Source organism: Ornithorhynchus anatinus, chromosome 2 (assembly GCF_004115215.2).
Source record: "Ornithorhynchus anatinus isolate Pmale09 chromosome 2, mOrnAna1.pri.v4, whole genome shotgun sequence".
Taxonomy (NCBI): Eukaryota; Metazoa; Chordata; class Mammalia; order Monotremata; family Ornithorhynchidae; genus Ornithorhynchus; species Ornithorhynchus anatinus.
In genome coordinates this window covers 6,982,737-7,002,830 of record NC_041729.1, presented here as the reverse complement: position 1 = coordinate 7,002,830, position 20,094 = coordinate 6,982,737, and the positions used below count along the sequence as shown (strand labels likewise).

Genomic DNA, 20,094 nt, shown 5'->3' with positions numbered 1-20,094 from the left:
GTGCGGGTACTAAACCATTAAAGTTTCTACAGGGCGCGACAACAACAGAAAGATGGAGCTGTAATGCACTCTTGAAACTTTGCCCACATACCACATTTACGACAGACCTGAAGCAAAAAAAGATGAGGAGCAACCTGATCATTTGCACCTATTTGATAAAAAGCATTTCTTTAAAGAGAAAACGAAAAACACATTTTGATCAGAACTGACAATAAAGGTATGGAACCATTAGATCATTTTGATCTGGATATAAGATTTTAGGCAGTTTATTACTGTGATTAAAATTCTAAAAGTTATCATTTGAGATCCTGAAGCTCAAATCTAATAATTGCATTTAGGCATAAATTTTCAAGTATCCCGGATCAAATGACTTCAGTGGAAATGACCAGCGACACAATCTCATCGTTCCCCAAATCCTTTCCACCATTAATAACTGGTCACGGTGAATGAGCATGTCAACATGGCTGAGTTGCAAGGCTTTGGACTCAGAAAGGCCCCTGGGTTTGTTACAAAGTCCTATACTCTCCGCAGCTTCCTTTGCTATTTCAATCTGAGTCGATCTTTCCTCCATCGCTGCTGTCCAGTTTAGAGTCATCCTGCAATTAGAGAAAATAACCATAAGCTCATGGAGGCTTGACATTCATTCATTCATATTTATTGAGTGCTTACTGTATGCAAAGCGCTATACTAAGGGCTTAACACTATATTAAGAGCTTAGCACTTTACTAAGCTCTTAGCACTGGGCTGACATGAAAGACAAACTTAAATGATGTTTTCTGCTCCTGCCCACCAAAGATTACATTCAAAGTTTCCCAACTTGTGAAATAAAATGAAAAGTTTTAAACAACAGCAATGCACCCTACAACTGCTGAATTTCTAGCAGGTTCTCACAACCTTGGATTGATTTAGGGGACATAATTATTTACATTAGACTTGAAATTATATAGGAAATCAAGATGAATTAGCTATAAAGTCTTTCAAATCATCATGACTGTGGCAATTCCAACAACTCAATGCACCTCAACCCCCCGGCACTTATGTCCATATCCGTAATTTATTTATATTGTCGTCTATCTCTCCCTCTAGGCTGCGTTCATTCATTCGATCATATTTATGGAGCGCTTACTGTGTGCAGAGCACTGTACTAAGCAGAAGCTCCTTTGGGACAGGGAACATGTCTACCAATTCTGCTATTCTGTACTCTCCCAAGCACTTAGTACAGTGTTCTGCACACAGTAAACACTCAGTAAATGTGAGCGACTGATACAAGACAAAAGTTTGCAGGGAAAAAAACTGCAGAGTTTTGGAGGTTGACACTTTAATGGGGACGCCCATTTAAAGGCAAGCTGCAGTCTCTTTCAATATAATAATAATAATAATAATAATAATGCTAGTATTTGTTAAGTGCTTACTCTGTGCCAAGCACTGTTCTAAGCTCTGGGGTAGATACAAGGTAATCAGGTTATCCCATGTGGGGCTCACAGTCATAATCCCATTTTACAGATGAGGTAACTGAGGCACAGAGAATTTAAGTGACTCACCCAAAGTCACAAAGCAGAGAAGCAGCATGGCTTAGTGGAAAAAGCCCGGTCTTGGGAGTCAGAGGTCACGGGTTCTAATCCCGGCTCCGCCACATGTCAGCTGTGCGACTTCGGGCAAGTCACTTAACTTCTCTGGGCCTCAGTTCCCTCATCTGTAAAATGGGGATTAAGACTGTGAGCCCCATGTGGGACATCCTGATTCCCTTGTGTCTATCCTAGTGCTTAGAACCGTGCTTGGCACATAGTAAACACTTAATTCAGCATTATTATTATTATTGTTATGTGGCAGAGCCAGGATTACCCACAACCTCTAACTGCCAAGCCCATGGTTTTTCCACTAAGCCACGCTGCTTCTACAGAAGTGAGCACTGGGGGAAAGAAAATATCCTTTTCAGTTTGGTCCATTTAAAATAACACAAATAATTAGACAAGTTTCACTTGGTTTTATCTATACCAAATCTGCTGGGCAATAGTCCAATGTTTTGTAGGCAACTGAGGGTAAGTCTAGCTATCTCAGACTTGTCCGAGGCCAATATATATCCAAACCCAGAATACAAGTCACCCGAGACCAAATCTTCTATTGACAGATGAAGCAGAGAACCTTATTTAAACCCTCTGCCACTGGGGCTGGGCCATTTGGAGGTTCATTACCTACAATCGTAGGTACTTGAATCCAGGACAATCCAGTACTTAAACCCCACATTCCCAAAAGAATCTCTATTTTGGGTGATTAACCCAGAAAGTGCACCCCCTGAAAATATTCAGAACACTGGGGACTTTGCTACAATTGAACTGAGGGAAAGGGTAAGCTTGAGGGCAGTATGGCTTATTGGAGAGAGCACAAGGCTCGAAACTGGGATACTCAGGTTCTAGTCCTGACTCTGGCACTTGCCTGCTGTGTGACTTCTGGCAGCTCAACCTTTTTGTACCTCAGTTCCCTCATCTACAAAATGGAAAAAAAACCACCCTGTCTCCCTTCATCTTTGGACTATGAGGCCTATATGGCCTATATGCTCCATCTGATTACTCTGAACATATAATCGACAGGCTCACACCCTAAAAGAAAGTCTGGAGCAAAGAAGATTAAAAGAAAATCGAACCCACAGCACAAGTAGCATACTTCCTCATTAGCATCTCCAATATTAATAATTGCAGTATTTGCTAAGTACTTACGAGTGAAGCATTATCCTAAACACTGTGGTAGATGCAAAATAATCAGGTCGGACTTAGTCTCTGTCCCACTGGGAGTCTCCCAACTCCCAGGCCCGTGGTCTTTCCACCAGGCCCTCAAATTTACTCTTTTCCCAGTTTAACGGTAGCAGAGTCCCCAATATTTTAAAAATTTTCAAGGGGAGTGCCTCGTTGGATCACTCACCCTCTGCTCCTTTGAGAAAGCAGGGCTCCCAGTCTCAGTAGAAGGGAAAACAGGTAATTCCCATTTTACGGATGAGGTAACTGAGGCACAGAAAAGTTACGACTTGTCCAAGGTCACATAGCAGGCAGGCAGGCAGCAGAGCCGGGATTGGAACTTATGACTCCTGACTCCCAAGACTATGCTCTTTCCTCTGTGCCACAGGCAAAATTTCTTTAGGCAAAACTGATGCCTGACAAAACTTTCTACAAACTGCTTTTCAGAGACATCTCCATGGCCTAGTGGAAAAAGCATGGAGCCAGGAGTCAAGAAACCCGGGTTCTAGTCCCAGCTCTGCCAATGGCCTGCTATGTGACCTTGGAAAAGTTATTTAACCTCTGGGCCTCAGTTTTCCCATCTGTAAAATTGGGGTAAGATAGCTGCCCTCCCTACCTCTTAGACTGTGAGCCTCGTGTGGGACAGCTTAAATACAATAATTATTATTTTAAGGTTCTGCCCACCCAAATGTGGGCTTCATGATTTGGGAGGGATTGGGGATGGGGGAGGGCGAGGCATATTTTTACCTTTGGTTCTGTGGTATTTGACTGCATTCCTAGAGCAGTAGCAGTAAAATCATGTATCGGGAGGGTATTCAGCCAGTTGACCATGGACTTCTCCTCCATTTCCGTCTTGATTATAGTAGAATAGATATATTGCTCTTTGAAAATGGTCATCTTCTCTTCCTCCTCCACCCAATCCAGAGGTTCATGCAGCCCATCGTTTCCAAAACGCCTATTGTAACTTTCAAAATGGACCCTCTCTAGGACCAGCCCCAGCCCTGGGGCTTTGGGAATGTCCACTTTCTCCTCTCCCCAGCTCCGCTCCATGACCGACTGGTCTGCGTAGCCTTTCACTATAGCAATCACCAGGCCAATCATTTTCCTTATCTGGTGCATCATGAAGCTCTGGCCTTTCACTTTGATAACGGCAAACTCCATGCCTTCCCGTACAAATGGCTCCTCACAGTACATCTCCATGATGTACCGCATGCCGCTGGCATCTTTTGGTCCCTTCTGCGAGGTGAAGTTGTGAAAGTGGTGAGTCCCCTTGTAGCAAGCCAGGAGTCTGTTGACCCTCTCCAGAACCTCTGGGCTCAGGCGGTAAGTCTCATCTTGGGGGTCATGATCCTTATGGGCAAAGGCTAGTGTTGGGAGCATGTAAAAGTAGGTCCTGGCAGTGCAGTTATTCTTGGAGTTGAATCCTCCAGTCACTCTCTTCAGGCCTTGGGAGAAAAAGTAAGAAAGAGGAAAAATGAAATGCTTGACTTTAAGAGAGTTGAGTGAAATTATTCTCCCCTCGTGGCTCAGACCCGCCGCCACACAAGTCATCGCCACAGGCATTTGAAATTTTTTTTAATGGTACAGTCTCTATACTGTAAGCTCACTGTGGGCAGGGAATGTGTATACCAACTGTTACACTGTTCTCTCCCAAGCATTTAGTACAGTGCCTTACAATAAGTGCTCAATAAATACGACTGATTAAGAACTTACTATGGGTCAAGCACTGGGGTGGATGCAGGTTGCAGGTGGATGGGATGGGACAGTCCCTGTCCTACATGGGGCTCACAGTCTAAGTAGGAGGGAGAACAGTTATTCAATCCCCATTTTACAGATGAGGAAACTAGGAACAGAGAGTGAGGTGACTTGTCCAAGGTCACAGAAGAAACAAGTATGAAAGCAAGGATTAGAACCCAGATCCTTTGACTATCAGGCCCATTTTTTTTCTCCATTGGGTCACAGTGTTTCTCTCCCTGTCTCCTGTCTCTCCCAACTCCAGTCCATACTCCATTCTGCTGCCCAGATTATTTTCCTTCAAAAACAATCAGATCATGTTTTCTACTCCACGAGGAATTCCGGTGGTTGCCTATCCACCTCCGCATCAAACAAGAACTCCTCACCATTGACTTTAAAGCACTTAATCACCTTGCCCCCTTCTACCTCACCTCATCACTCTCCTATTCCAACCCAGCCCGCACACTTCGTTCCCCTAATGCTCACCTCCCTATATCTCAATCTTGTCTATCTCACCGCTGAACTCTCACCCAAATCCTACCTCTGGCCTGGAATACCCTCCCTCATCAGATAGACAATTGCTCTTATTGAAGGCACATCTCCTCCAAGAAGCCTTCCCTAAGTCCTCCTCTCTTCTCTCACTCCCTTCTATGCTACCCTGACTTGCTCCCTTCATTCATCCTCCCTCCCATCCCCTCAGCACATACGTATATTCCTATAACTTATTAATTTATATTAGTAACTGCCCCCCTCCCCAGACTGTAAGCTTGTTGGTGGACAGGAAACCTGTCTGTTAAATTGTTATACTGTACTCTCCCAAGCGCTTAGTACAGTCCTTTGCATATAGTAAATGCTCAATAAATACAACTGAATGAATGAATGCTTCCTGAGTTGAGGCCTCAGGCTCCTGGGCCTACTCCGGGGGCAGATGGGAGCCCAAATAGGATGGAGATGGGACAAGCAGCTTCTCTCCAGCATGGTGGGCCCTGGTGCTCAGGAGCAAGAGAAGAAGTGGAGGGTTCACACTGTAAATTGCGAATCAGGACAGAAAAGCTACCGGGGTGTGTACTACTGATCTACAATTGCCCATTAACTTTCATATCTGAATTTTTGGGACAACCCAATTTAATGCTGCTAGCCATCAATCTGACATCTGACGAAATAGGAAACCTGACTTTTGACAAAATACAGAATCAACCAAAGAAATTTAACAATCAATGAAATCAATTCCATTTCACCAATTTCAGAATTTCTGAGTAGTCAGGGAGAACAGAACTACTCGACAGAAACAATTGTTTTACCACTTTTTGGATTCACATTTATTTCACCTGTAAAAATGTGACAACAAAACATTACACTATTAGGAAACTGCCCTGCAAACCCTAGCTGTCAAGGACTAATTGTCAAGCACCATTTTATACATTTTTTCCCTCATTGGAATGTAAAAGATATATGTATAGCCTTCATATTTGGAGATGGTGTGAGTGATAATGAAATTCACCCATGGGTGCATTTGTGGCGAAAAAGGCCAATGCCAGACCCACAGTCTTGATTACCATGCCAAACACATCAGGATTGTCCTTCACTCTGCCTAAAAAAGTTAAGCCTGAAATGACTCATTCATTAGGAGAAAATCATTTTCTCTATTGAAGCAGCTCAAACAACAAAAATCTGGGCAATATGAATCTCTTACCGAGAATTCGGATCTGAGAGGGAAGGTGACTATTAATCTTTTCCAAAATATTGTCAATCAGCCACACTTTCAAAGACACAATCTGACCCGCTGCAGACACACCCTACATAGAACAGAATTCGCCAATTAGAGAAAGATGACAAACACAATGCAAACGGCTCAAATATTGTACAATTCTCCCATGTGCTTACTACAGTGCTTTGCACAAAGCAAGCACTCAATAAATACAATGGAATGAATGAATACTCTTTACTGTTTGGCTGCCCCTTGCCCGGTCCAGTCACCCTGCTGCTGCTACGGACGACAGCATTCGAAGCTCCATCCCTTGCAGGAAATGTACGTATCTGTAATTTTATTTCCTTGTATTGATGTCTTTCTCCCCAACTCTAGACTGTGAGCTCGCTGTGGCCAGGGAATGTCACTTGTTTATTGCTGTATTGTACTTTCCCAAGCACTTAGTACAGGGATCTGCACGCAGTAAGAGCTCAATAAACGATTGAATGAATGAATGAATGAATGTGTGAGACGGTCAGAAGGGGCAGGGACCCTTGTGGCCAGAGCCTCGGGACTGGGGCCCACCTCACTGGAAGAATCTTGGCGAAGTTGTTACGTCTATAACTAGGGACTCCTGCCTGATGCGGTGATTACTCTTCCCTTTGAGAGCTGTTTGTTTACTGCTAAAAACTTTTTTTTTACTGTAACATTGCTACCTTGGTTAGAAACAGAGTAAGGGCTTAGTAAAAGCCATCTTGATAAACAATTATTGATAACTGCGACTCAGTACTTATTTTTCCTCAACTTCATTCTTTCATTCTTTATCAGTCTTCCCTGATTTAAGAGTGTGAACCCAGTAGAAGATAGGAGTCGTGATGGATTTAATAATCTTGTATTTACCCAGTACCTATTTACAGTGCTTTATACATAATACATTGTCAGTCAATTGTATTTACTGAGTGCTTACTGTGTGCAGAGCACTGCACAAAATGCTTGGGAGAGTACAATATAACAATAAAGAGACACATCTCCTGTCCACAAGGAGCTCACAGAGCACCTGACAGTTGTTTCTATTGAACTCTGGCCCTCAAGGAACCTGAAAACCTATTCAACTGGGAAGGAGGCCCTCTTGCTCTTTACTGTATTTATCTTTGCCCTTTATACTGTATTTGTGTTTTTATTGTTTCTTTTTTAGGTATCTGTTGATGATCTCCTCCTCTCCCTTTATTCTTAGATTGTGAGTCGCTTGAGGGCCAAGGACCCTGTCTACTTCTCATCTCATTTCTTGTTTAATTCTCAAAGAGCTAGCCCTTTAATGTCTGGGGTTCCAAACTGCTATTTCAGCTAAATTAATGAATGTTGTCATTTTACGTAGCCACAAAGATCAACACAAGCCCAGGAGAAATCAGACTGGATCTGGGAAAAGACCTGTTTTCCAAAGGAAAATTCAACCTATATACATTTCACTGCTCACCATATTTAAAGAGCATGCTTTGGTGTTGTTTGGAGGGGATAGAGCTTTACCGAATTTTAAGTTTTGCCATTAGAAAATTGCCTTGAGTGACCCTAATATCTTGCAACAGTTCAAGAGCACATAACAGGTGAATGATGCTGATTCCCTTTCTGCAAGACAATTTGATTTTTTTTAAAGAGGCTTAGAATTCAAATTGAAAAACCCCTATACAATAGAAAGGGAAAAAATAGGTCAGCGCTCTGGCAGCTACGCGATACAGTTCACTGCAAAATAAAAACTCACTCGATTTTTTAAAGTGAAGAAATAAGTAAACTGCAACACACCTTGTCTGTTCTTGCGCATCTCTGGAAAGACATTTTTTTCATGTCGTCACCGTGATTTTCTGGAATGCAACCAGATTGCACAAGGGCAGACACCAAATCATCTTCTATGGTCTTGAACTGAGAAGAGCCAACGTGCCTCTAAGAGGGGGAGAAGGAGAAAAGAAAGACTTAACTCCATTATCTAGAATTCATTGAAGGGACAAAAAATGCTTGGCTATACCTAAAACAAATAGGTCCTAGCCTAGAAAAAGATGCCACATTTATAAAGTAGTTTTTACTGCAGATAAGTTTTTTTTTAGTTTTCCTAATTTGTGAACTTTAGGACAACCTCATTACCTTATTTCTTGGCTTAGACTGTAAGCTTATTATGGGAAGGAAATGTGTCTACCAACTGTGTTACTGTCCTTTTCCAAGTGCTTAGTATGGTGTTTTGCACATAGTAAGCACTCAGTAAATATGACTGACTGATCCAATCATGAATGTTGGTCAGTCTTGCCCCTGTTTACTTCCCCAACCAACCAATGAGGCTCAGACCCCAATCCATTTGGCTAAACAGGACACTTTTAGTCAGGTTAAGCCTGCTTCTAATAACTGGATCTCAGTCCATCCACCTAGGCAACTTCACATCCTTTCACCTACAGCCTGAGAGCACAAGACAATGAACAGAAAATCACAGACTTCTGGGACAAAGGGCCTATAGGGAAAACTGCACTCGATGCATTAGAGAAAGCATTTTCTGACCCTTTTTCTTCAAAACTTCAGTGAATGAGAACCATTGCCACATTCCAATGTCTCTTACAGTCAAGAAGTTCTTCCTGACATCTAACCTGAATCCCCTGGCTACCGTGTTAAGACAATTCCTTTCTCTTCTTCGAGGGGAAATGCAAACAAAATCTCTTCATACAACTATATCAGCATCCCCAAATGAGTACATATTAGACACTGCCCCCTTCCCACATATGGCAGATTACTAAACGTAATTCCAAGATCTGTAAAATCCAAAAATCTCAATCCAAGGGTGCAATCTTAGTTTTCCAGCTCTGAGTTCTCACCCTTTGAGGCGCTGCTTATCCTTACAAAAGGCTTAGAGGGCCCTTCCTGCTGCTTCTCTTTCTGCCCAGCTCTACCAGTCACTCATTCATTCATTCATGAGTATTTACTGAGTGCTTACTGTATGGAGAGCACTGTACTAGTGCTTAGGAAAGTACAACAATAAAGACGCTATCCCTAACCACAACACACTCATGTGGCGGGAAACCTCCTGTCTCTGCTGCTTCCCAGGGCCTTGCAGGGAAATGTTTTCGCTAGATGTGCCGGCCCTGACTCCCCATTACAGTGCAGAATAGTCCTCTCGCAGGTAACGGCACAACATCTAATCAGTGCCATCATTGGGTGAGAATACTGGTCCATCCAAACCACGATTCCCTCTCCAACAGTGGCCATGGGATGCTTGCATGACTTGTTAACAGTGCCCTCCTGGACTTACTCATTCCCACTCTCAATACCTACATATATGTGTTTATTCTATTGTACATTCAATTTCTTTAATTACCCCATTTGCAAATAATTTTTAAATCAATCTCCTCCATTTAAGTGTAAATTCTTTGTAGGTCAGGAATTGGATAGAGTACGGGCCTGGGAGTCGGAAAGACCTGGGTTCTAATCCCAGCTCTGCCCCATGTCTGCTGCGTGTTCTTGAGCAAGGGACTTTGCTTCACTAAGCCTCAGATACCTCATTTGCAAAACGGGGATGAAGAGTGTGAGCCCCATGTGGGAAAGGGACTGTGCCCAGCCTTTCATTCATTCATATTTACTGAGCATTTACTGTGTGCAGAGCACTGTACTAAGCACTTGGAAAGGACAATTCAGCAATAAACAGAGATAATCCCTGCCCACAACAGACTTAAAGTCTAGATTAATCTGATTAACTTGTATCTACCCTAGTGCTTAGAACCGTGCTTGGCACAAAGTAAGCACTCAACAAGTACCATCATTATTATTATTATTGTTTTGTACTTTCCAGGTGCTTAGTGCAGTGCAAGGTACCCAGTGGATGTTAAATGAATGAATGTTATTATTATTACTACTGGACATCCATCCTAATGTTTCAGAATGTATTCAGCATGGCCTACAGGAAAAGAATGAGGAAAGAATGCAAGTCAGAGGACCTGAATTCTAATCCTGGCTCTAACATCTGCCAGCTGGGTGACTGTGGATAAGTCAGTTCATTTCTCTGGGCTTCAATTTCCTCACCTGCAAAATGGGAATTCAATACCCGTTCTCTCTCTTACTTGGACTGTAAGCCTGAGTGAGGCAGAGACTGCATCCCACCTGATTACCTTATATCTACCTCAGCACTCAGTATAGCGCTAGACACGTAGAAAGTGTTTAATAAACCCCAATTAACATTCTCGGCAACTCATTAGGAGCTGTTCATTCATGAACTTATTCAAATCCCTTTTGAACTTAGTGATAAATTTGGGGCTACACAACTTCTTATGGGAACAGATTCCATTAGCTTGCTGCTCCCAACTGAGACAAGCATTTCTCTTTTATTGTTTTAAATCTACCACCTTCAAGCTTCGGTGAACGTCCTCAGGTCCTGATGATGTGGAATTTGGTGACTGACAATTCCATGCCTGTCCTGTCCACACACTTCACAGTTCTATATATTTAAGTCAGTCCTACTTCAGCCTAACTTCCAGTTTATCCTCAAGGAAGCTTCTTCATCCCCCGATCACTGAATGTCTGGGCCCCACTTCTGCAATCCTGGTGACCTGGGGATGTCTAATAAAACCACAGTCTAAAGCCTACCTTCACAAACCTTAATCAATTAACTGTATTTATTGAATGCTTGCTGTGTGCAGAGCACTGTACTGAGCAACTGGGAGAGTACAATCTAACGGAGTTGGTAGACATGTTCCCTACCCACAAAGAGGTTTTGAGCCCCATATGGACGAGGGACTGTGTCTGATCTATCTGATTGTGTTGTAGTTACCCCAGTGCTCAGTACAGTGTTTGGCATTTCATTCATTCAATAGTATTTATTGGGCGCTTACTCTGTGCAGAGCACTGTACTAAGCACTTGGAATGTACAATTCGGCAACAGATAGAGACAATCCCTGCCCAATGACGGGCTCACAGTCTAACTGCAGGAGACAGCAGAGCAAAACAGAATGAAACAAAAACAAGACATCATCATCATGATAAATAGAATAAAGGGGATGTACACCTCACTAAGAAAATAAATAGGATAATAAACAATATATACAAATGAGCACAGTGCTGAGGATAGGGGAAGGGGGGAGGGGGAGGAGCAGAGGGTTAGAGGGGGAGCAGAGGGAAGGGGGGGGGGGCTCAGTCAGAGAAGGGCTCTTGGAGGAGGTGAGCTCTCAGTAGGGCTTTGAAGAGGGGACGAGAGTTAGTTTGGCGGAGGTGAGGAGGGAGAGCATTCCAGGCCAGCAGTAGGATGTGGACCCGGGGTCGACGGCAAGATAGGCATGAACGGGGGACAGTGAGGTGAGCAGCAGAGGAGCAGAGTGTATAGTGAGCATTTAACAAAATCACAATTATCAGTACTGATAAAATTTACCCATTACTTCGTTGTGGGTAGGGAACGGGGAAGCAGCACAGCACAATGGATGGAGCACGGGCCGGGGATTCAGAAGGTCATGAGTTCTAATCCTGGCTCCATCACTTGTCTGTTGTGTGTCTTTGGACAAGTCACTTCATTGGGCCTCAGTTACCTCATCTCTAAAATGGGGATTGGGACCGTGAGCTGGAGACAGGGGCTGGGTCCAACCCGATTTGCTCATTTCCCCCACAGCGCTTAGTACAGTGCCTGGTACATAGTAAGCACTTAACAAATGCCACAATTATTATTATTATTACTATTAGCAACTTTGTTGTACTGCACTGAACTCTTCCAAGTGCTTAGTACCATCAACTGATTACTTAGTTCAAAGATCAACGGTTATCAATCTGTTAATGTACCTGCATTCCATAGTAACCTTTCCCAGAATATGCCATTAGCAGCACAATCTTCCTCTTTGGGAGTTTTTTATTTTGCTCTTCTTCGTCTTTATGGTTGCACTTAAACTTTTTGGCCCGATGGCCAATTTCCTCCGGGATCTCTTCTCCTCCTTCTCCAGAGCTCTTAATTCTCCCCTCCGGATCATCTCCAGCAGTGGGAGTGGATTTCAGGTTCTCAGCCATGGACGGCTTACTAGAAAGGAGACAGGAGGGAGGATGAGATGTCACCGATGAAAAGGCAGACAACCCTGGTGTGAAAATTCAGGGCACGGGCACGGCGTACCAAAGACAGCGCAGTAGTCCCTTTAGCTGGGTCCACGATCCATAGGCTCTCCAGGGGGCTCTGGCTACAGGGCTCACGGGTGCGGCCATCCCACAGGCATCAGGGACATCAGTGCCTGAAACCAACTACTGCAAAGAAATACACCCAAAGAGGAGCTTTCAATTGAAAATGGGCTGAGTGAAGTTGTTTAGGGAGGGCACAAAACAGACACATTCGGAGGGGCTGGAATGTGAAGAAATGAGGCGCTCTGGCTGAGCACACATGTGACATGGGGTGGGGGCGCAGGGAGAAGGACACACAATGAACATACAAGGATTGAATCCAGTCCCCCATGGGCCGGTCTGCTACCCTGAATGACCCCACCCCATCAGGGAGCTGAAAGAGGCAGGGCTGACTATGTTCTTACCTCTCTCCCCAACTTTCTCCAGCTCTGTATCTCACCCCTTTGACGGTAAGCTCTTTGTGGGCAGGGAATGTGTCTGCCAACAATATGTACTGTACCCTTCGACGATCTTAATACTCTGCACACAAGAAGCACCCAACCAACATCACTGGTTGATGAGTAGCGTGGTTGGGAAGCGGTGTGATTTAGTGGCTAGACCACAGGCCTGAGAGTCAGGGCCTGGATTCTAATCCTGGCTCTGCCACTTGCCGGCTGTGTGATCTCGGCCAAGTCCCTTCACTTCTCTATGCCTCATCTGCAACATGGAGCTTACTTCTGTGAGTACCATGTGGGACAGGGGCTGTGTCCAAGCCGATTAGCTTCTATCTCCCCCAGCGCTTAGAACAGTCCAAGTTCAGTCCAGTCTTAATAAAAATCCACCACTATAAACTCATCTTCTAGACTATAAGTGCGTTGCGCACAGGGAATGCGTCTCCCATCGCTGCTGCACTCTCCCAAGCGCTCAGCACAGTGCTCTGCACACAGAAAGGGCTCGATAAATGCCATCGACTGACTGCTTTTCCTGCGTCCCCAGCTCCTGGCCCCTGCCTCACCTGACCCCTCTTTCCCTCCCTCCCTCCCTCCCTCCCAGGTGGAGCGAAGCTTCCCCTGGCCCCCGTTCTCAGGGTTGCGCCCGAGCTCACCCACGACGGCCTGGTCCTTTTCCCTCCCCGCGGGGACCCGGGACCCAGCCTTCAGGTCCGGAGCGGGGGGTGGGGGAGGAGGGCCCCTGCCCCCTCGCCCCCCACGACGTCCCGGGCACCCCGGGACGAAGCTCCCAGCCTTACTCACTGAGCCGCTGCAGCAGCTGCAGCAATAGGAGGTGCAGGAGCTGCAGGAGGAGCAGGAGCTGCAGGAAGAGCCGCAGCAATAGCAGGAGCTGCCCGAGCTGCAGGAAGAGCCGCAGGAGCTGCAGGAAGAGCCGCAGCAGCAGTTGCCGGAGCTGCCGGAGCTGCAGGAATAGCAGCCGGAGGGGCAGCAGGAGGAGCTGCAGCAAGCAGAGCTGCAGGCGGAGGGAGCACGTGGTCGCCCGGGGGGGGAGGGGGAGAGATGGCGGGAGCGACGACGGCGGCCGCGCGGGGACAAACCACCTCCGCCGCGCGCGGGCGCGGCCGGAGAACCGACCAATGGCGTGACGAGTTGAGAAAGGGGGCGGGGCCTGGGAGGAGGCCGAGAGGAGGAGGTGTTGCTCGTCTCCCAGAATCCTGAGCGGGAGAGGCCTTCACCTTGGCCTACCTTAGCCTTTTGGGGGACCTGTTAAGCCCTTACTAAATAATAATAATAATAATGTTGCTATTTGTTAAGCGCTTACTAGGTGCAGAGCACTGTTCTAAGCGCTTGGGGGACATACAGGGAACCACTGTGTCTCAGTGGAAAGAGCACAGGCTTGTGAGTCACAGGTCATGGGTTCGATTTCCCCTTCTGCCACTCGTCAGCTGGGTGACTGGGGGCAAGTCACTTCACCTCTCTGGGCCTCAGTTCCCTCATCTGTAAAATGGGGATTAACTGTGAGCCTCACGTGGGACAACCTGATGACCCTGTATCTATCCCGTGCTTAGAACAGCGCTCTGCACGTAGTAAGCGCTTAACAAATACCGACATTATTATTATTACAGGGTCATCAGGTCGTCCCACGTGAGGCTCACAGCTAATCCCCATTTTACAGATGAGGGAATTGAGGCACAGAGAAGTTAAGTGACTTGCTAAATGGTTGTAAGGGCTTAACATATCCCTTTTAAAGCAGCATGGCTCAGTGGAAAGAGCACGGGCTGTGGAGTCACAGGTCATGGGTTCAAATCCTGGCTCTGCCGCTTGTAATAATAATAATTATGGAATTTGTTAAGCGCTTACTATGTGCAGAGCACTGTTCTAAGCGCTGGGGTAAACACAGGGTCATCAGATTGTCCCACTTGGGGCTCACAGTTTTTAATCCCCATTTTTACAGAAGAGGTAACTGAGGCACAGAGAAGTGAAGTGACTTGCCCAAGGCCACACTGCAGGCAAGTGGCGGAGTCAGGATTAGAACCCATGACCTCTGACTCTAAGGCCCGGGCTCTTTCCACTAAGCCACACTGCTTGTCAGCTGTGTGACTGTGGGCAAGTCACTTCACTTCTCTGTGCCTCAGTTACCTCATCTGTAAAATGGGCATTAAGTCTGTGAGCCCCATGTGGGACAATCTGATCACCTTGTATCCTCCCCAGTGCTTAGAACAGTGCTTTGCACATAGTAAGTGCTTAACAAATACCATTATTATTATTATTATTAATAATAATAAAAGCACTGACTAATAATGATAACATTTGTTAAGCACTTATCATGTGTCAAGCACTGTTCTAAGTGCTGGAGAGGATCCAAGGTAATCAGGTTGCCCCATGTGGGGCTCACAGTCTTAATCTTAGATGCACATAGTAAGTGCTTAACAAATACTACCATTATGATTTTTGAAGCAGCGTGGCACATTCATTCAATAGTATTTATTTAGCGCTTACTATGTGCAGAGCACTGTACTAAGAGCTTGGAATGTAATTAGTCAACAGAGAGAGACAATCCCTGCCCAGTCATGGGCTCAGAGTCTAAACCGGGGAGACAGACAACAAAACGAAACTAGTAGTCTGGTGCTGTACTAAGCGCTGGGGTTGATACAAACGCATAATAATGATGGCATTAGTTAAGTGCTTACTATGGGCCGAGCACTGTTCTGAGCACTAGCGGGGGGGAAACAAGGTATTCAGGTTGTCCCCCGTGGGGCTCACAGTCTTTTAATCCCCATTTTACAGATGAGGTAACTGAGGCAAAGAGAAGTTAAGTGACTTGCCCAAAGTCACACAGCTGGCAAGTGGTGGAGCTACTCTATTTATTTTATTGACGATGTGTATACATCTATGATTCTATATCTATTTTGATGGTTTTGATGCCTGAATAGTTTTGTTTTGCTATCTCCTCCTTTTATTATTAATAATAATAATAATGTTGGTATTTGTTAAGCGCTTACTATGTGCCAAGCACTATTCTAAGCGCTGGGGAAGATACAAGGTAATCAGGTTGTCCCATGTGGAGGCTCACAGACTTAATCCCCATTTTCCAGATGAGGTCACAGAGAAGTTAAGTGACTTGCCCAAAGTCACACAGCAGATTAGTGGCGGAGCTGGGATCAGAACCCAGGATCTCTGACTCCTAATCCCGTGCTCTTTCCACTGTGCCACGTGGCTTCTCTATGAGCCCATTGTTGGGGAGGGATTGTCTCTATCTGTTGCTGAATTGTACATTCCAAGGGCTTAGTACAGTGCTCTGCACACAGTAAGCGCTCAATAAATATGACTGAGTGAATCCATGACCTCTGACTCCCAAGCCCTAGCTCTTTCCACTGAGCCAAGCCACTGCTGGTTGTTCTCTCAGCCTGAGAGTAGACATATGCTGAGAGGCTTTAGGCAAGAAGACTTGATTCGCTTCCTCGTTCTTCTTTACCCCTTTCAGCTGGGGAAAGAAAATGGGAATTAAATCGTGACTGAAATACAGTTTCTTTAGTTATAAAAGATCAAGTGCTGGAGTTGATACAAACTAGTCAAATTGGATACAGTCCATGTTCATTCAATTGAATTTATTGAGCGTTTACTGTATGCAGAGCACTGTACTAAGCGCTTTGGAGAGTATGGTACAACAATAAACAGACGCATACCCTGCCCACAAGGAGCTTACAGTCTAAATGGGGGAGAGAGAGATGGACCTAAGTGCTGTGGGGCTGGGAGAGCGGGAGAAAAAGAAAGGGAGCAAATCAGGGTGATGCAGAAGGGAGTGGAAGATGGGGCAGCACTTAATCTGGGAAGGTCTTTTGGAGGAGATTCATTCAAAAGTATTTATTGAGCATTTACTGTGTGCAGAGCATTGCACTAAGAGCTTGGAAAGTACAATTTGGCAACAAATAGAAGCAATCCCTACTCAATGGGCTCACAGCCTAGATGGGGGGGAGACAAACCTCAAAACAAAACAAAGCAATTAATAACTGAAGCAAAGTGAAATTGACTTGCCAAGGTCACACAGCAGACACAGCGTGGAGCCAGGAATAGAACCCAGGTCTTTCCGACTCCCAGGCCTGTGCTCTAACCGCTAGACCACACTGCTTCTCAGTTCTACCTCCCCTGAGGTAAAGTATTCCACAACATGCTGCTCCTGGACAGCCCTGATCCCCTAACCTGTGTCAGTCAAATTGTTCCTGGTCAATCAATCAATCAATCAATTGTATTTTTTGAGCAGTTACTTTGTGCATAGCACTTGCGAGAATACAATTTAACAGAGTCGGTAGATATATTCCCTGCCCACAAGGAGCTCACAGTCTAGAGGGGAGACAGAAAAATAAATTACAGATATGGACATAGGTGTGGAGAAGCTGAGGATGGGGTGGATAAAGTATTCAAATTCAAGTACCCTTTCACCGTCAACCTCCAATTAATTCTTTCCCCGTCACCCCTACGCTTCTTTTATGTAAATCAGCAGTACGTTATGTGTGGAGTGTTCAATGTGAGCAAAATACATAGAGAGCACTGAGGGGTTACAAAAATTCATACACTGTTATATTCCTGGGACTTCCCCACACTTCTAATTCTAAGATGTCATGACAGAATTGGGATTGAAAGTTCGAGGTTTCTTATCTTCAGGACTAACTCTCTTCCAGCAAAAGCTCTGTAAAACACGAGACGGGGAGGTAAAAGAGAAAACAGCACCTGACAACACAACAAGCGACAGACTTTTTGTGTGCATGAGGTAGCCAGGATTGGGGGCCGTGGGGAAGGTCCCTCATTTTCCTTTTCAGCCAAAAACAAAATCATAGATGAATTTCACATTCAGTGGTGTCTTCTTCAAATATTAAAGAATATCAAATATCCAGGGACAGAGAGGTTCTTAGTATTTGTATATATGGCTACATACAAGTGGATACATACCTCTCTATATCTATCTATACACACGTATGTATATATATATTTATATACCCTTTTCATTGGTCAATCAACTGTATTTTTTGAATGGTTACTGTGTGCAGAACACTATACTAATGTACTAATACTAATTTGTACTGCCCACAATGAGCCCACAGTCTAGAGGCAGGGAGATGGATATCAACATAAATAAATAAAATTACAGATGTATACATATGTGCTGTGGGCCTGGGTTGGGGGAGTGCAAAGGGAGCAAATGAGGGCGACGCAGAAAGGATTGGGAAGTGGGTAAAAGTGGGGCTTAGTCTAGGAAGGTCTCGTGGAGGAGATGTACCTTCAATAAGGCTTTGAAGGTGGCAGAGGGGGGAGAGTAATTGTTAACCACAGTTACCACAATTATTCCTGTTACTGGTCACCTTCACAACCGAGGCACAGCCCCTGCAGGTAGTCCTCTACTTTCAGAGCTAGGATTGGAACTCAGCCCTCCTGGTTCCTACTGGACTTATTGGAGGGCGAGTCCTGCCTGGAACCAGGTAAGTTCTCTGAGGGAGTCCAGACTATTAGCCCTGTGTGGGATGGGGACTGTAACCGACCTGATTAACTTGTATCCACTCCAGTGCTTAAAAGAGCACTTGTCACTTGGGAAGCATGAAGCATTTAACAAATAAATAATAATAATAATAATTAGCCAGGTCTGACCCTGGGGGAATTTAATGGGGACCAACGGATCCAGGTTTCCAGTTTTCAAATCTTCGTTGGGTAAATTTGGCCAAATTCTCAATGTAAAATCACTAGTCCAGGAATACCTGACCATAGGGTTGTTATGAGTGGGAATGAGTCTTCTAATTCTCTTGTATTCTACTGTCCTAGTCCAGTCCATATTTCACTCTGCTGCATGGTTCATTTTTCTACATAAACGTTCATCTATGTTTCTCCTCTACTCAGAAACCTCCAGTGGTTGCCCAGTCACCTGTACATCAAACAGAAACTCCTCACCATTGGCTTTAAAACAGTCAATCACTTTGCCCCCTCCTACCTCACCTCGCTACTCTCCTACTGTAACGCAGTCCTCACATTTTGCTCCTCAGTTGCCAACCGTCTCACTGTACCTCAATCTCATCTATCTCACTGCCGACCTCTCACCCCCATCCTTCCTCTGGCCTGGACCTCCCTCCCTCCTCATATCTGATAGACGATGAGTCTCCCCCACCTTCTAAGCCTTACTAAAGGCCCATCTCCTCCAAGAGGCCTTCCCTGACTTGGCCCTCCTCTCCTCGTCTCCCTCTCCCTTCTGCATAGCCCTGACTTGCTCCCTTCCTTCATCCCCCCAGTCCCACAGCACTTATGTCCATATCTGTAATTTATTTACCCATTTATATTCATATCTGTGCGTGTGTCCCCCAGCCCCTGGACTGTAAGCCTGTTGTGGACAGGAAACGTGTCTATTAAATTGCTTTATTGTAATCTCCTAAAAGCTTAGTACAGTGCTCTGCACACAGTAAATGCTCAATAAATACAGTTAACTGACCCCCAAGCGCTTAGTACAGTGCTCCGCACCTAGTAAGTGATCAATAAATATGACTGAACCCCAAGCGCTTAGTACAGTGCTCTGTGCACAGTATGTGCTCAATCAATACGGCTGACCGATCCCCAAGCGCTTAGAACAGTGTTCTGCACACAGTAAGTGCTCAATAAAACCACCGTCTGATGAGATACAGGGGTGAGAACGGTTTTTGGTTTTGTTGTCTGTCTCCCCCTTCTAGACTGTGAACCCGTTGTTGGGTAGGGATTGCCACTGTTGCTGAATTGGACTTTCCAAGTGCTTAGTCCAGTGCTCTGCACACAGTAAGCGCTCAGTGAATACGATTGAATGAATGAATAATAATAATAATAATAACAATAATAATAATGTTGGTATTTGTTAAGGGCTATGTGCAGAGCACTGTTCTAAGCAATGGGGGAGATACAGGATCATCAGGTTATCCCTCGTGAGGCTCATAGTCTTAATCCCCATTTTACAGATGAAGTCACTGAGGCTCAGAGAAGTGAAGTGACTTGCCCACAGTCACACAGCTGACAAGTGGCAGGGGCGGGATTCGAACCCATGACCCCTGCTTCCCAAGCCGGTGCCCTTTCCACTGAGCCACGCTGCTTCCGAATGAACGGTGTAGCTGGAGCTGGTGAAGGCGCCCCCTACAGGCTATAGGAGGGGAGCGCAGCCGTCATCACCGCCCCCTCCGGGTGCGAGGTCCGTCGTCCCTCCTCCAAGCGGAAGGGGGCGTAGTCACACGCTCGCGGGCGGGGCTGCGACAGGGTCTTTCGCCCCCCCCCCAATCCCCTTTTTTGTCAGGCGCGGGATCGGGCAGCCTCGGGCGGGCCTGGAGAGCGTTTTCCGGGCCGGGGAGGGGGGAGGCGAGAGGAGCGCCGTGGGCGCGGGGTTGATTGGGAGCGGCCGGGT

The 20,094-nt window shown here is 45.5% G+C and overlaps 1 protein-coding gene across 1 annotated transcript; it reads right to left on the bottom strand.

Moving 5' to 3' along the window:
• Positions 1-233: 233 nt before the first annotated feature.
• On the bottom strand, positions 234-13,713 carry PUS1 (pseudouridine synthase 1). The gene is made up of 7 exons (XM_029058852.2): positions 13,497-13,713; positions 12,263-12,390; positions 11,941-12,172; positions 7,948-8,085; positions 6,157-6,259; positions 3,477-4,174; positions 234-596 (listed from the first exon to the last, which is right to left on the bottom strand). The coding sequence occupies exons 2-7, from the start codon at positions 12,349-12,351 to the stop codon at positions 546-548; spliced, it is 1,311 nt and encodes a 436-aa protein (XP_028914685.1). The 5' UTR covers positions 12,352-12,390; positions 13,497-13,713; the 3' UTR covers positions 234-545.
• Positions 13,714-20,094: the final 6,381 nt, after the last annotated feature.

Coding starts and splice junctions, on each gene's coding strand:
- PUS1 (XM_029058852.2), bottom strand. CDS start 12,351: ATGGCCGCACCCGTGAGCCCTGTAGCCAGAGCCCCCTGGAGAGCCTAT. Junction 12,173..12,262: donor GGACTACTGCGCTGTCTTTG/GTACGCCGTGCC, acceptor TCTCCTTTCTAG/TAAGCCGTCCATGGCTGAGA. Junction 4,175..6,156: donor CTCTCAGATCCGAATTCTCG/GTAAGAGATTCA, acceptor TTTTCTCCCAAG/GCCTGAAGAGAGTGACTGGA.